This window comes from Enoplosus armatus, chromosome 1, assembly GCF_043641665.1.
Source record: "Enoplosus armatus isolate fEnoArm2 chromosome 1, fEnoArm2.hap1, whole genome shotgun sequence".
NCBI classification, from domain to species: domain Eukaryota; kingdom Metazoa; phylum Chordata; class Actinopteri; order Centrarchiformes; family Enoplosidae; genus Enoplosus; species Enoplosus armatus.
In genome coordinates this window covers 1,975,946-1,991,756 of record NC_092180.1, presented here as the reverse complement: position 1 = coordinate 1,991,756, position 15,811 = coordinate 1,975,946, and the positions used below count along the sequence as shown (strand labels likewise).

The window sequence follows — 15,811 nt, the reverse complement described above, 5'->3', positions numbered from 1 at the left end:
CCCGACATCCCGTGACCCCCTGATGCTCGGGGCGGTGGGAAGGAGGAAGAGGGCGGACAAGACCGGAGCACTGAGATGAGGGCGACGGAGGATGAGAGAGGACAAAAACAGCAAGAGGCAGCATCAGCTTGGACAAAACTTGTACCCAGTTCCAGGACTTGAGATTATGTCTGATGAAGAGATTGGTAAAAGTGGTCGGTAACACCTCCCTCTCCTCGGCTCTGACTCCACGCGTCGCCCCCCCTCGTCTCCTCGGGGCTTATCTGTCCTGCAGCAGCTTCAGGGCCCTCTCGATGTTCATGCGGTGGCCCACCCTCGTCACGCCCAGGTCTATTAGGTCCTCCTTTTGCAGCGAGGGCAGGTGGGCGCCCTCGATCTCATTGTCCAGGAAAGCGTCCCTGTGCTCCCCCAGGTTGAGGCTCTCCAGCCAGTCCGCCACGTCGTGCTTGCTCCACAGCTCCATGGGTTTGGAGGCGAAGGGCTTGCCCGAGGCCGCCACCGCCTGCATCAGCGTGAGCGGCGACGGGGAGCGCGAGCTGCCGCTGCCGCCGCACGAGGAGCTCAGGCTGTAACCGCCACCGCTGCCCATGGGTGGGGTGGGCAGGCCGAAGACGTCGGTGAGGGTGGGCGACACGGAGGGCGGCAGCGAGGAGCAGGGGGTGAGGGAGGAGGCCGAGTCCGGAGGGCTGCAGGGGTGCGTCTGGGATGATGGGAGGCTGCTGGGAGGGGTGGAGGTGAGGGCAGCAGCGGCGTTGTTACGCATTCCTGAGTCTTCGGTGGGAGGCCTGAGGGAGGGGGGCAGAGAGGAGACGGCGGGTCAGTCAGGGTTCACATGTGAGATTTTCAAAAGAATGTACAACCCAAGATCATCACAAACCAGCTCCACATCGGCCGCTGTGTTCCACTGGATGCTTTATAACGTTTATGACTGATTTCATATCTTGAATATAGACGTTATGTGGGGGCCTATTTAAACACCCGGCAGGTATTCAGTCTCTGATCGAGGAGTGGAAGGGAACGTTAAAAACTTTTCTTTGTTTCTACTTGTTTTCTTAAATCTTAAATTGGTCTTCAATTAAAAATCAGAAATACAAAAAGCAGAAAGAAGACAAACAATAAGTGAACACGATGCATTAAAAAGGTCACAGTGTGGCAGCTGACTCCCCCCCCCCCGAACACTTTGACTGAAGTGAAACCATCAGCTGAAAAGCAGGAAGTCATTCTCAACACGTTTCAGATCCTTTTAAAACGGAGACAGTAACGTGGAGGGTCAGGCAGACTGTGTAACTACAGATGTTTATCAGGTCACTGCTGGAGGGATTAATGTAATGCTGCATAATGAACAGTAGGTGGCATCATATGCAAAACTATTCACCAAAGCTGCAGCAGCTGATGCAGAAGGTGTAGAAGGTGCAAGTTAAACCAGGCCAGAGCCTGAATGTTTATATTTACTGTCAGGGTGTCGGGTCCGTCTCAGCAGTCATCTTATATTTGGGACGTCTGTGAACTGAAGTGTCTCTTGGATTCATTTGCTTCATTCACACGTTCATGTTACAGGACATGTTACAGACTCCCAAAATACGTAAACTAGACAAAGTTAGATTGTTTATATCGCTTATATATGTAGAAACAGCAGGAAAAGCGGCCGACACGATCTGTTTTAACACACAAAATGCTACAAAATACTTTATTTATAAATAGCTGGCCTTCATCATAATAATAATTTGAACATAATCATTTTCTTTTAATGTTCTGAATGCTAACTTGCTAACTTCATTGCTTTTTTTTCAGTATAGGCTTCTCAATAAATAACATTAGTAAGGTTTTATGTCACTTGTTGCATTAATAGAACATTTATCAAATTATTAAAACAGGATTATTAAAAGAATCCTCCCACACTCACTTGGACATTCAATGCTAGATTGGAAGCTTGGTCTACTTTGGTGAAATGAAATGACTGGAAATGGTCTTGTTTTGGGGAGAGACGTGATGTTGGTCAGAAGTTTACATCTCAGACTTCACTCATAATTTATTCTAAAACTTTGGAAGGAAAGTACTGATCAGCAGAACCGCCTGAAGAACTTGGAGCTGTTTGGTTTAAACAGTATTTCTGACACCGTCTCATTTGAACATGTAAAGGGTTTTCCAGGCTGAAGCCGAATCCTAAACTCCCAGTGGTTAATGGGTTTAATGGTTTATTACATTCATGTGAAGTGATTACTGCAGCAGCTGCAACAAAGACCGAGCCTCCTGCATGCTGAGAGGGGGGGCCTGCAGCGCTCAGTCCACCCACTGCTTCTTAATGGATGCATGGGGAGGGGGAGGTCAGCCACTCTAACCTTTTTATAGCCTTTACTGTACGAGGGTCAATTTCCCCTCATAGAAATTTACATCACCAGCAAAGAAATATTATAAAACAATAATAAAAAGGAATAAATCTTGACACTTAATTACTTCATTAATGTAGCATCCTAGAATCAGAACGACAGTTTAAAGGTTTGAGTAAAAGCTGGGAAGCATGGATAGATTATTGCATTATTCAAAGAGTCATTTAACAATAAATCCACTTTTTTAAGTAAGTAAATTATATGTACAGTTACTTTATTATACTATGAAATGATTCCGGTCTGCAGTATTCATTACAACAGCAGTTCTTTTTATTTTTCTACAGGAAAAGAAAGAGTAACTCTAGTGTACTTTAGACTACAGTACAACTGTCTTAAGGAATACAAGATAGTTTTACCTCTTCAGGAGGTTTAGAGGTCACAAACAGACACCGCTTCATTTTATAGGACAAGTCCGGTGAATTTCATCATACTGTGAATATTTCTAACTGTCAAATATCTCACGGCAAAACCATCTTTTCCTGAGATTTGTTGACGGTAAGAAAACGACCTCTCCATGTTGAACATCAAAGTAGATGAACATGAAGTGTTGAAAATATATAATCTGAGAACATAACATGTTATAACATGTTATTGTTGTCATCACAGCTCAAATGAGACAATTATTAAGACAAGAACAGGCCTCAACCAGAAAGAGCTGCAACTGAAAACAAGACCCACCACCACAAGCCAAAACGTGTGTGTGTGTGTGTGTGTGTGTGTGTGTGTGTGTGTGTGTGTGTATATATGTGTGTGTGTGTGTGTGTGTGTGTGTGTGTGTGTGTGTGTGTGTGTGTGTGTGTGTGTGTGCGTATTTGTGAGTAAGACACATCTCCCTCACATTACCTGCTGCCACAGATGGCAGGATGTGATGGATGTGCTGATATTTGGAGCAGTGCCCCCCCCCCCACCACAACACACACACACACCAATCCATGCAGAAAGATCCCACCTTCCTTCAGCTCCCCCCAGGGATTTATTTTTTTCCTGTGGACTTTTTTGCTAATAAACTGGTTGAATTTTCACTGACCGACTGTTCTGAGAGCGAAACTGAGCCAAGGGCACAAAAGTGACCTCCACACTCTCAGATTGACTTTTTCCACCAATTGCTTCGTGTAGCCTAGATATCGCTCTTTCCTACTTGTAACATATGGAAAAGCCCGAGGGGAAGTGAAGGGGACTAAGGGGGTCGCTCTGCCAAACTGGGAACTGGGCCATCGGGAAAGTGCAGCCCCGCCGCTCAGTGAACAAACTTACAGTCTTCGCTTTTCAACACCAGCTTCTCCACAGGAAGTCGTGTTGTTTGGATGAGACGGGGACAGAGGACAACATTAGACATGTGATGAACACACACACACACATACATGAGATAAAAGAAAAGAGGGGAATGCATGGAAGAGCATAACATCTTCATGAAGCCATCTGTCCGCCTTCGACCTCGTCTCCTGGGTCGCAACATTTTCCTTTTTTGTAACGGCAGGTTGGACTGGAAAACTACGCTCCGACTCTGATTCAAAACAACAGCAGAGATGCTTAAAAACACTTAACCTGCCGTCTGTCAAGCACTTCTCTGACTGGTATCCCGGTATTCTATCATCTATTAAACCCTTTCTGTTCCAGGAGTTAAATTGATGTGAAAAGTATGTAATTGCCTGTTAGACTAATTAGCACAGTGCCTCGTTTAGCTTCTCTGACCTTATTACCATTTCTTGCAGCTACTAAGAGTCACGTATAACAAAGAGGACGGTGCTAGGCTTTGAATTTCTCTCAGGCGGCCGACAGCAAACCAGATTATTTGTGCATATATTTTTTTGTTGATTGCAGACAGATTTAACACATATTCTTTATTTTGCACAGATTGTACAAAGCATCACTCCTGTCCACGAGGGCCCGGGAGGAATATATTCTATTATAACTACTCAGTGACGTGTTTAATGTTTGCAGATGACGGTGGATGAAGAAACAGAAACGTGACAACAAAGTTTTTATAATTTCGGTTCATCATAAACACACAAAAGAGAGCTGAAAGCCATGTTAGCATCTCTGTGCAGCACTTCAAGCTGAATGCTAACATGCTCACACTGACAATGCTAACACACCGATGTGTTGTAATTCATATTTACGATGGTCACCATTGTAGCTGATTAGGATAAAACACAGAGCTGATGGAAATCGTTTTGCAGGTATTTGGTCATTAACCAAAGAACCTTTGACCCGATGAACCTGAAGCTGGAAAAGTTTGACCTGCTGGTGACACTAGATGAAAGCAGACTTCATCTCAGTCTGGACCAAAGAGCTGGACCACCTGCACGAGGCTGCCACGTCACTTGGAAATGAAAAGTTAATATGCTGCTTGTAAGAACTTTTTAACTACAGGCTGAAGAAAGACTCAGCGAGCGTCGATTTACTCCACAGACACATTCCACGCTCCTCCAGTTCGTGTTGTGCTGTGTGTTAAGTTCACTGCTGAAGCAATCATTTGCTGAGGATTTACTGCTTTTGTTTGTTTTATATAACTGAATATCTTTGGGATTTGGATTTGGACTGTTGGTCAGACCAAACAGGCAATGTGAAGATATCCCCCTGAGCTCTGGGAAACCTGAGATGGACATTTTTCACTATATTCAGTCATTTTAAAGACTAAATGATTAATTGATTTATCCAAAATTTAACCAACCCATTAATCACTGATGAGAATAATACATCTCGGGCTATAAGATGATGATGCCTTTGTCCAAATACTGTTAAAGTCATTTTCTAAATTGGACATTTCAATGGGTACCAACCAATCTGGTGGGATACTTGTGATACACAAGATATATGTAAAAACTGGATTATGGGATGGGTCTGTATGTACTGACATGTACATGTACTTTTATTCTTATTTCATTTGTACCTGTTGTTCTTGTGTTTTTACTTATTTATTTGTTTGCTTTTTTTGGTGAATATCCATCCGTAAAATGCACTGGACCATGCGAGGACAAACACCAACAGTACGAGCACATTCTGCCAATGCACCCCCCCCCCACACACACACCCCAGAAACGTTAGCACGTGTCCCTCGCTGGCCTTCATCTCAGCGCAGGAACAACTCGCTCTCCGTCAGCTGAGCAGGTGGAGAGGAAAGTGATGCAGTGCTATTGATATCTGTGGTGGGAGACCTCGCCTTCACCACGCCCACACATCGCATGACTCCCGGCTTCTTTCTAGCACACACCGGCTCACGCTCACAGGGTCGCACTCATCGGCGTGCATGCACACGCTGCCTGTATTTATAGAAGCTTGAATGCGCGCGCACACACGGACTGACTGGGCTGCGGGTTACATAACGGTGGCCTACTAAAGCAGCGCGGCACGTGACCTGCGTGAGATGATGTTGAACTCTGCTGAGGGTTAGGCCTGCCATCCTCTTGCTCCATTCTCTCTCACAAATACACACACATGTACAAACACACACACCCCTCCCCCGACTCCGACTGACATCACTGCAGGCCTCAAGGCTGCTCTCATCAGCCGGTTGCTAGGCAACCCTTTCGTCCACAGGCACAACCAACGCACATTTAATCTGGGAGGCTAAGAGACGAGGATAAAAAAAACAGAAGAGAGAAAAAAACCCCACAAACGTCCAAAGGAGAAAATCTGATATTACCACCAGTGCTGAGGCTGATTCCAACATACTGAGGAAGAAAGTGGGGGGGGGGCGAGAGGAAGAGCAGGAGATCGTGCACAAGAGCAAGAGAGCAAAGAATAGAGGGAGAGAGAGAGAAAGAGAGGGCGAGCATGTGTGAATCTAGGCCATCTTCTGTGCATCTCTGTTGCCATCTGTTTGAGGGTCTCAGAGGCAGGACCACCTTTACCCTCCCCAGGCCTCCTCGTACGACGAGGCGCTCCCTGTCTTCACGTCTCCAGCTGCCTACAACCTCATCTTCTGCCGCGGAGCCGGCCGACCCTCTGCGCAAGACTAAGTAGTGCGACACGAAAACCCCCTCTGAGCACGGAGGCAGATAATCGGAGACCCCGGTGGCACACAAGTGAGCGGGGTTTAAACTCCGTCTGACACGAGAAACACACTCGCAAACCCCTCAGAGCATCAACCAGAAAGACCAGATTACAAGCAACTGACTGATTTAAGCAGGATGTTCGGTGCAGCTTTAGGAAGGAGGGTTGAACGCTGCAGTCACATCAGGGCAGGACGACACCTGGTTGTTTGATCCCACAGTGAACCAGTTACTGAACTGAACTAAGCTAATCAGACCAGTCAACACTCCTTCAAACTACACGGATAGAAAAAGGCAGCCACGAGCTTGTGTCGCTCTGGGTAGGTAGGACAAATGAATAACAGTAAATTGCAACTACAGAGCTGTAAATTCCTTTCACTTCAGATGAGTGTCAGCTGTGTCTGAGTTCATACACATCTGAGGACAACTGTGAAGGCTTTTGCTTTAAATGTGGGCAGGAATACAGAAGTAATAAACCAAGTTGGAGATTTCTACACCAACCTAAAGCCTCAAGAAGGCAGCAATTCAAACCACAAATGAAATGAAATTGGACCTTATTGGAAGTCTGTGGGTGTAGCTTTGTTGTTGGGAATTTAAATCATTATCCATAACTGCAATTTCAGGTATTCGTCTGGAGACGTGTGGTCTCATCACAAAGTGACAGAATCAGTCAGTCTGGTTACATCCAACTGACTCTTGCCAGTAAAGTAAAAATCCTCCACCTACCGACCAATCTGTTAAATTAGGTTACAGATCAGGGTTTTACATGAGCTTTGTTTAACTACTTCTAGCAGAATTCAGATATCAGATATCTCTGGACTACAGTCCCCATTTACACTTCAGTCACTTCATGCAGATCGGATCATCAGAAAAAGGCACGTGTAAATGAATCCAAGAAGAATTAGATATGCTTTCTAGCCAGATGTTGGTGTGCAGCTGTCTCTCCAAGATGTGTATGTAAGTTTTACTCCTCCCAAGTGTAACTACGTCAGTCAGCTGTCTGTGGAACTCCACATGGTCTTTAAGTGACACTGATATTAAACTGAAATTAGCCATCTGTCTCCCTGTCTCATTTAAGCCACTGGACGATCATGTAGAAGGCACAGGCATAATGTACTGTACTGGCATGTAACCAGTTTGACCACTGAATAATCTCTGTGGGTGAGGGAGTGGTTTATATAGCTAGCTAAACTGTTAGTGTTGTGATTAAACTGCTAAACTCTACAAGTTATTCTTCTTCAGGTGTTTTTTAGGAGCTTCACATGCATGACCGGGATTCGCATGCAGCCTGCAAAACCAAGACGGAGTCAATCAGATTTGTAGTATGGAAAATATCACATAACTACAGACTTATATTTTATATGGACTTTCTGGCATGATCCTCTTCACATGCTATTATTTCTCCATTTTTTAAATATTTATTCTTCGTTTGAATTGTTTTTTACAAAGCACATAAGGTTTTAAGGGTATAAAATATATATATATAAAATTATTTTGGCTTCTGTGTTGTGTTGATATCATTTTGCTGCCTCTGTCGGCACATTCTTACGCAACTCAAGAGGCCAAGTGGGAAAAGCTGGGACCTAAAAGATAATCCAACACATCCCTCGTGTAACTGTCACTAGGAAGCTGATGTAAAAGATTTTTTTCCCAATTTGCAGCTCATATTTGCAATAAATCTGACATGATTCACATGACCTTAAAAGAGGAACAGAAAGTACATAAAATGTCTGCTTTCTAGAAGTCATAAGAAACTTCACTGTGCGAAACAATCCTCTCAGTACAAGAAATCATTGCAAATGCATGGCTTGGGGGGAATAAACAGTTTACTTTGAGAGGCTGCCAGCTTCATGCACCTGATACCTTAGCATCATAAAGCTACTAACAGCACCAAGAGACAACCAGATAACTCACGATGCCTAATGTCACACCATAGTCACTGTGAGATTAAACGTGATGCTGTGGGAAACGTCATTAACTAAGCTGATTCATGACGTATTGTGTATCATTCATTCTGCAGCTGGTTCTTTGCCTATTTAAATTCAGTATCACATCTAGTATTATCTTAAGTACTCAAACAAGATACAGTAGTTTCCTTTTTTTCTCTCAGTATGAAACTTTATAAACCTTAAAATGGACACATAAAAGTGGAGACAGGGCTCCGGTGTGGGGTGATAGCAGCCGATGGAACCTACCTGTGAAGGTGGGAGACACAGAAGGCATGAAGAAAGAAGAGGTGAAGGAACTACAGGAGACTGGAGAAAATGGAGGTGAAGATGGAGAGGCGTGAGCTGAAAATGAGATGAGTACAAAGTGTAAAGGTCAACAGACATGACTTTGAACTGAAGAGGATGAAAACTAGGATAACATGATGGTGTGTGGCGTGAAGCGTGAAGGAGGGTACGCAAGGCTGGACCAAAGCAGCTGCTGGGCATCTCACTGTAATTACCACAAATGGACGTCATTGTGTTTATTAGATCAGAAGACGTGGACGCCCAGAGGAATCAACTCTTTCCCTCTGCTCTCTACACCTCTGTGATGAGCGATGGGACCATTCATACAAAATGCATGTGAGCAGTGAATTATTTATGGTGCTTTTTATTTCCCTCTCATGCAGGGGAGATGTGAGTTTAAAAAACCATGAGCTGAGCTGGTTCAGGTGCAGGGTCCATCAAAACGTTGTCCCAGTTACTGCAAAACCTGAACAATCTAACCATGGCAGCGCAGGAAATCGATCTTGCTACAACAAATGTACCATCCCTTAATCCCACCCACCAACAAGTAAACAGCCTACAGTGGCTGTTCGGGCTGGTCCCTTGTGCTTCCGTCCACGTAAACAGTAAATGTGACAGAAAACAGTGTAAATAAATGTCAAACATAAAAAAGCGAGAGGATGAGCTGAATGATGAATTAACTCCCCAGAGTAACTCTTTTATCACATCTTCATGTTATCAGCTAATACAGTAGGATATCCACAGATCATGACTCCACGACACGACAGACTGCTACCTCAATAAAGTAAAAGCTCGTTTCTTGACGAACAACAGGAAGGTGCAGTCACTGTGTGCAGCTTCCTGACGTCTTGCCCTTACAGTGAGGTAGCCAGGTTTGACATCATCATGCCTGTACAGAGACCTATATCAAAACGTGTGCTCACCTGTCATATCTGACAACATGCATATTACTGGGATTTGTGACGTATACAGTATAATAAAGATGTATACATAGAGTACGAGCCACAACAATATGAAGCCTGTGAAGAACCTTGAGATGCTTCTATAAACCCTTCACATGACATACAAGCAGACCCCTGCCGCCTCATACATACACACACAATTCAAAACAAGCAGCTGAGTTGTAATGCTCCTGTAAGACCTCCGAACCCTTGGTTGCTTGCTAAATGTACAGAAGCTATAATCTTATTATCTTAAGTCTATAAACTTAAGCAGCGGGTCAGCTCACAATCCCTCTGAAAACTGTTGACAGCTTCCTGTGTGGTAGATATACTAAAACCCAAACTAGAAAAAGAAAAATTGAGAAAAAAAGAATTGACTTATCACGTACCTTGTTCCAAAGGCCCCCCTGGTCCCCGTGGGGGAGTCGAGGCTTTCTCCTGGCTTGGCTGGCCTATCGCGATTCATTTGCTGCAGAATCGAGCTCAGCTCGGTGATAACGGTGTTCTTGGAGTCTGGTGTGGATGGGGGGCTGCGCAGCTCAGGGGGCTGATCGCCCCACAACTTGGATGTCCTTTGAGTAGGAGTCCTTGGAGGTTCAGAGGATGAAGGGGGAGGGGGAGGGGCCTGGGGGGGTGACCCATAGGACTCTGGGGGCTCTTCAATGAGAGCGTCATGATAAAGCGATGTTCTGTTGATGACGGACTTGCCTTTGGGTTTGGGTGGCACAGGGGGCCGATCCACCAGGAAGGCATGCCCGTCTGCGGTGGCATAGAGGCTCTCCAGAGCGCTGTCGCAGAAGCCTCCCTCTGACGACAGGGTGGAGATGCTGGAAACGGTGCTGGTGGTTTCCATGTGCTGAGGATCCCCGCTACTGCGGCTGTCTACCTCTTCGATGCCCGAGTCACCCACTCCTGACTCTGGGTCAGGTGGAGGAGGAGGATATGAGGGGGGCATGCTGTTTGACACCCGTTTGTGTTGATCAGTGACAGAAGGTGGAGCGTGAGCATGGTATGGGGGTAGAGGAGGTCCCCCATTTCGTCTCTGTTGCTGAAGCATCTCTGCAATGGCACTAGCCTGGTCGTCAGGAATGTCAATACTGTTGGCAAACTCCAGTGGTGGGGGGAGAGGCTCTGTGAAGTCAAAATCCTCATCAATGTCAACGGAGGCCAGAGGGGGAGGAGGGATGCGGAAGGGCAGCTTTACTGGTTCATCCATGGACTCGCCTAAGGGAATGCTCCTCCGCCGTGATGAGGGCGGCTGGGGATTGGAGGACAGTGTTGGAGCTTTGAGAGGATCGGGTTGGTTGGGATCCTTCAGCTCAGATGGCCTGTTGCTGTCCTGCCCCTCCACCTCTTGGTTGTTCACCTTGTTGCTTGCTTCTGTGCTGGTGTGGACCATCAACAGCCCGGCTGACTTGGGCTGTGATGCGTCAGCCACATCTGCTGGCGCGCTTTTCCTCTCCTCAACTGCCTGATGCTGCCGTTCTTCCCGTGCCCCATCAGACTCATACTTCTGTTCTGTCATCTGCCTCCTCAGGCCGCCTCGGCCAGGTCGCCCCATGGTCGCGGTGGAGATTGCAGCGAAACTCGTCTCGATCCCGGAGCGTAGTTTCGTGTCAATAAACAGCGGTTGGTTGAGGTCTGGTTTGTGGCTTGGCTGAATTGGGAGGGACTGGGCTTCATGCTTGGGGGTTTGTTGAACCTGAGGAGGATTTTGTGACTGATTCTGAGGATGGTTTTGTTGCTCCTTCATGGCCCGGTCGCGAGCTGCCAGGGCCAGAGCTAGTGGAGAATTAGGGTCCAAGGGCTTGCCGGTGACAGGATGGAGGTAGGTCCCGTTGGCCCTGTAGTGGCTCTTAGGAGGAGTGGCTGGGAGACTAACAGGACTGTCCAAGTTGGGACACTGGCCTGTTCTGGTGTTTAGAGGCTCCCGCACCACCGTGGGCTCAGGAGTGTTGAAATCTGTCATGTTGCCACTACCACCCCCAACAGGGGGCCCAAGCTGTGCTGCGGGAGGGGGAGCCAATATCCTTCGAAGCCGCTCGTCGCTACTGAACATGCCTTCATCGATGGACTTTGACTGCCGAAGGCGAGGGGTTGGTGTGGGACTACTGAAGTCATCATCCCCTATGTCTATTGACTGGAAGGCAATTGAGTGCTTTTTTGCCTCTAGCCTCTTCTCCCGGTCCCGTACTGCCCCGGCAATTGCTGCCGCGAAGGGGTTGCTTAGAGACATAGGGTCTTCAGGACGCAAACCTCCACTTCCACCAACAATGGGCGTGAGAGGTGGGTGTTCAGGGGTGGTGGGCTCGATCTCCATACTGCTACCCTGGCTGCTCTTGCCACTGCTGCTGGTGGAGGGCTCCTTAACGATGATGGTGGGGATGGGGATGGAGGAGCACGTTCGTTCTACAGGCGTAGTAGGCATGGAAACCGGGCCAGAGGGGCTTGATGGCATGTGACATGTTTTCTCAGGACTGTCCTCAACATTGGGCTGCTTTACAAGCATGCCCTTCCTTCGAGCTGGTTTTGCTGGCACGTACAGTGTCTTATTGCCCACCTCGGAGTAGGGGTTCTCCGGCACTGGAGTTCGCCCTCGAGTGCGTGTGCTCTCAAACTGCTCTGAGCTCTGCCGGAAATAACCACGCCTTAACGTACCAACATCGGTGGTTCGGCTAATGGTCGTCACTGCATTGTTCTGGGTGAAGCTGGGTCGAGTGGTGCCGTAGCTCTTGGGAGTAGGGCCGGCAGCTGAGTTGTAGGCAGGTGGCGAAGGGGGTGAAATGGCTGGGGGAGGAGGGATGTCCTCTGAGGTGTCGGGCATAGAGAGGCTGCGGGAGAACTTGAGTAGGGGAGGTGTGAGGAATCCCTGTTTCTCATCCTCCGTTGTACCTTGGAGAAATGGAGCAGAAAGAAAAATTATGCGAGGACCTGGGGGAGACATCCTTATTTCTTATTTCCAGCATGGCCTCCTCTTTCCACAGCAAATGTCTCATTTATTGATGTGAGCTTCTTTCTTAACCTTTATTTATCCAAGCAGTGGTTCCTGACAAAAAGTAGCTGACTATAAGATGTTTGCTGCGCCAAGTGGGAATCTCCTGGTGAGTTCATTTGACCAATTGAAATCTTGAAAACAGAAATAAGGACAAGAATATTATAATATTATATTAAAGGCTGAAGGATAAAATGTATTCAGAGAGAAGCCATGGAGTTATGGGAGCTGTGTACATCAAAAAGAGGTCAAAATGGCTTGCTTTACAAACTTACATCAATCTTATTTTGTTGTTCAGAAATGTAGTGACATTTAGATATAAAACCAGTCTTCTGGGTATCTAGAGGTGAGCAGTAGGTTATTCAGCTTGTAGCTAGCATTTGGGGATTCATCTAACCAGGGAAGGTTTGCAGAAGACGCTTGTTTAGTTCAGTAACATTTTTCCTTTCATTGATAAAGTTACAGGTTTGCTCAGGGGCAACATTTCCCATGCGTCACCAAACCAGAACATGCTAAAAGTGCCGTCATTGAAAATTATTGCGAAAAAAAGGCATTCATTTTTTGTATATAATAATGACGGCATTGCAAATCAAAAAAGCCGTGAGTAACATTAGCCTGCATAATGTCCCTCCAGTTCAGCAGCGAGAATGAGGCTTCAGCATATGCTTAATGACCTCCAATATTATCGCCTGAAAGCACACTTTGCTGACTGGATCATTCATTCAATTTATCTATAATTAGCTTTAATATTGCTTGAGCACAGAGCAAGTCCTCCGAGCATTAACAGAATATTACGACAAGCTAAAAGCACAAGGTACTGGACACGCAGTTCACAACTCAAGCTGACACTCACACGCCCTCCCACACTCACACTTACTGTATCTACATCATACCTATGGACTTTTGCTTTTTCAGAGTGCCCTTCTCCGGTAACCCCAGGAAGGCCCCCGGCACAGTGGGTGGCACCACTGCTACTCCCTGGCGGTCATGATACAAGGACTGCAAACCAGAATGTTGTTAATGACATACGCAGAAATACACACATTTCATTAGCTCTGTGTTGGCTGTGGAGACCAACACCGACGACATTTAGTTTCAGTTATCTATCATTCAAGATAAGCAGTAAAACAAACACACTAAAACTAAAAATCACAAAGTAACACCATAATATACGGTATTAATAATCTCATTTTAAATCTATGTTCCACCTTTGCACGTGTTCTTCAACATCGAGCGAGTTCAGTTTTGTTCACTCACATTCATATCAGCTGCCGTAACCAAACAGCGACTGGATGGGCGCGGTTTGATTGTGGCGATCTTCATATCGACAGGCGAGGTCTTCTGGGCGTGTGTCATCTCCTCAACTTTGTCTGCAAGATAAAGCCAGCCGTAATTCATGAGCAACAAAAATGGCGAGCGCAGGACTTAACTTGCAAAGCCTTAGTAAGGGTCTCATGGGCCAAACGCAAGCTCATCATTCACAGTGACCCCTCCCTGTGTTTCCACACTGACTTGCGAATGAAACTGAAACAAAAAACATTGAAACAATTTTTTTTTTTTTTTGGGGGGGGGGGGGCAGGAGGACAGGAGGACTTTGATGAAATGTTTCAGGTGTGTCCAGCCTCGCAAGCCGTGCAAGCTCTTTCCAAACAGCCGACTCAGCAGCATCATCCAACTCTCGGGGTCGTCCCCTCATCAAATGTAAAATGAGCAATGAATGTGAAGCCTGTCAAGTTTGCCGTTATCTTTCTCACTCTTATTTGTTTTTGAGCCAGCAACATGGGAAAGATGTCAACGGCAAATTTGGCAGAACTGAACTTCCCTCTGGTGTGTGATGATGCCATCAGATAGAGTCCACCTACAGGGTTTTGCTCAGAGAAGCTACATGCTAGCCCTGATCTAGCCTCTCTTACTGGATCACCTCCCTGGCTAGCTCTGTCTAGGATGTAGAAAGCTTCCATGCATTAGGGGGCGTGATTACTTAGAGTGACTTGGAAAACAATCCTCTTCTTCTGCGCATCTACACACAGAGGAGAGGAGTGGGAAAGGGGAGAGGTGGGGAGGGGAGGAAAGGGGAGGAAAGGAGCGTCAATGACCTTAACTACAGTTAGAGCTAAAACACTAAACACACACAGAACAGAGAAAATGCACATTTCCTCTCTCTCTCCGATCAGTCTCCCAGTTGGATTGCAGCTACAGCATATCAGACAACATGCAACACAGTTGCCCTGGAAACCTGTTTGTGAGTGAAACAATTCCTGGAATAAACCTCCCCCTCCTCACACACACACACACACACACACACACACACACACACACACACACACACACACACACACACACACACACACACACAAGCCTGCAACACAGGAGGGAAAGAAACATGACAGCAAACCTTTTCAGGTAAGATGAACAAACATTGACTTACAGCAACAGTGTTTTGTTTTGTTTTTTGCTCGTACACACACACACACACACACACACACACACACACACACACACACTCCAGTGTTCTGTAATTCCTCATTAAGGGTCTGTTGCTAAGTTCCTTTGCATTTGAAGCTTGAAATTCTCCCAGAATGTAAATTCTTGCTGCTGTTCGTGTTGCAAATGAAGATTGTGGGTCTGCCTGCATGAAAGGTTTAGGAAGCACTCTGAGGCGAACTGCTCCTTTTAATCAGTCCTTTTAATCTGCAATAATCTGTGATTGTGGACGAGGGACAGGTGAACTTTCCATTCGACGTCACTACAACATTAAATCATGCACCAACAACATCTAGAACACAATGACGCTCAAAACAGTTGTAGTCAAAAACACATTGTAAATCATGCAAATACACTACGGGGGCAACACCATTTGGTTTCACTGAAAGTCAAATGTCAAACAAATCAAGGGAATCAAATAAATAGTCATCAAATACAACAGTGTTAGTTAATCACAGAGAGGTGGAGTGGGGAATCAATTATTGGAAACACTGGATCAGACTTAAACATGCCCACAGTAACTTACCACCTTTCTTTTTCCTTAGAGTGGCTTAAAGGGGTGACACAAAAAGATTTCTGAGTCTTTAAAGCAGGAGACTCGGTCCTTCTCCCACGATTCTCCCAACAAAAAAGTACTCGCATTGTAATTTAATACTTGCAAAAAGTATATAAAATTGTATATAAAATTTATCCTACTGCATGTGTTATGTGCATCCCATCATTTACATTCAGATATGAAAACACTTCAGACTAAACAACATGATTACTACTATAAATG

At 45.9% G+C, this 15,811-nt stretch overlaps 1 protein-coding gene across 1 annotated transcript in view; it reads right to left on the bottom strand.

The window, feature by feature from the left end:
• Positions 1-259: 259 nt before the first annotated feature.
• LOC139297107 (SH3 and multiple ankyrin repeat domains protein 2-like) overlaps positions 260-15,811 on the bottom strand; it is a 110,009-nt gene continuing 94,457 nt past the window's right edge. The window contains exons 19-24 of the mRNA XM_070919718.1: positions 15,560-15,583; positions 14,531-14,569; positions 13,807-13,919; positions 13,443-13,548; positions 9,947-12,449; positions 260-785 (exon numbers count right to left, since the gene is read on the bottom strand). Coding sequence (XP_070775819.1) covers positions 260-785; positions 9,947-12,449; positions 13,443-13,548; positions 13,807-13,919; positions 14,531-14,569; positions 15,560-15,583 — 3,311 coding nt within the window. The remainder of the gene's footprint in view (positions 786-9,946; positions 12,450-13,442; positions 13,549-13,806; positions 13,920-14,530; positions 14,570-15,559; positions 15,584-15,811) is intronic.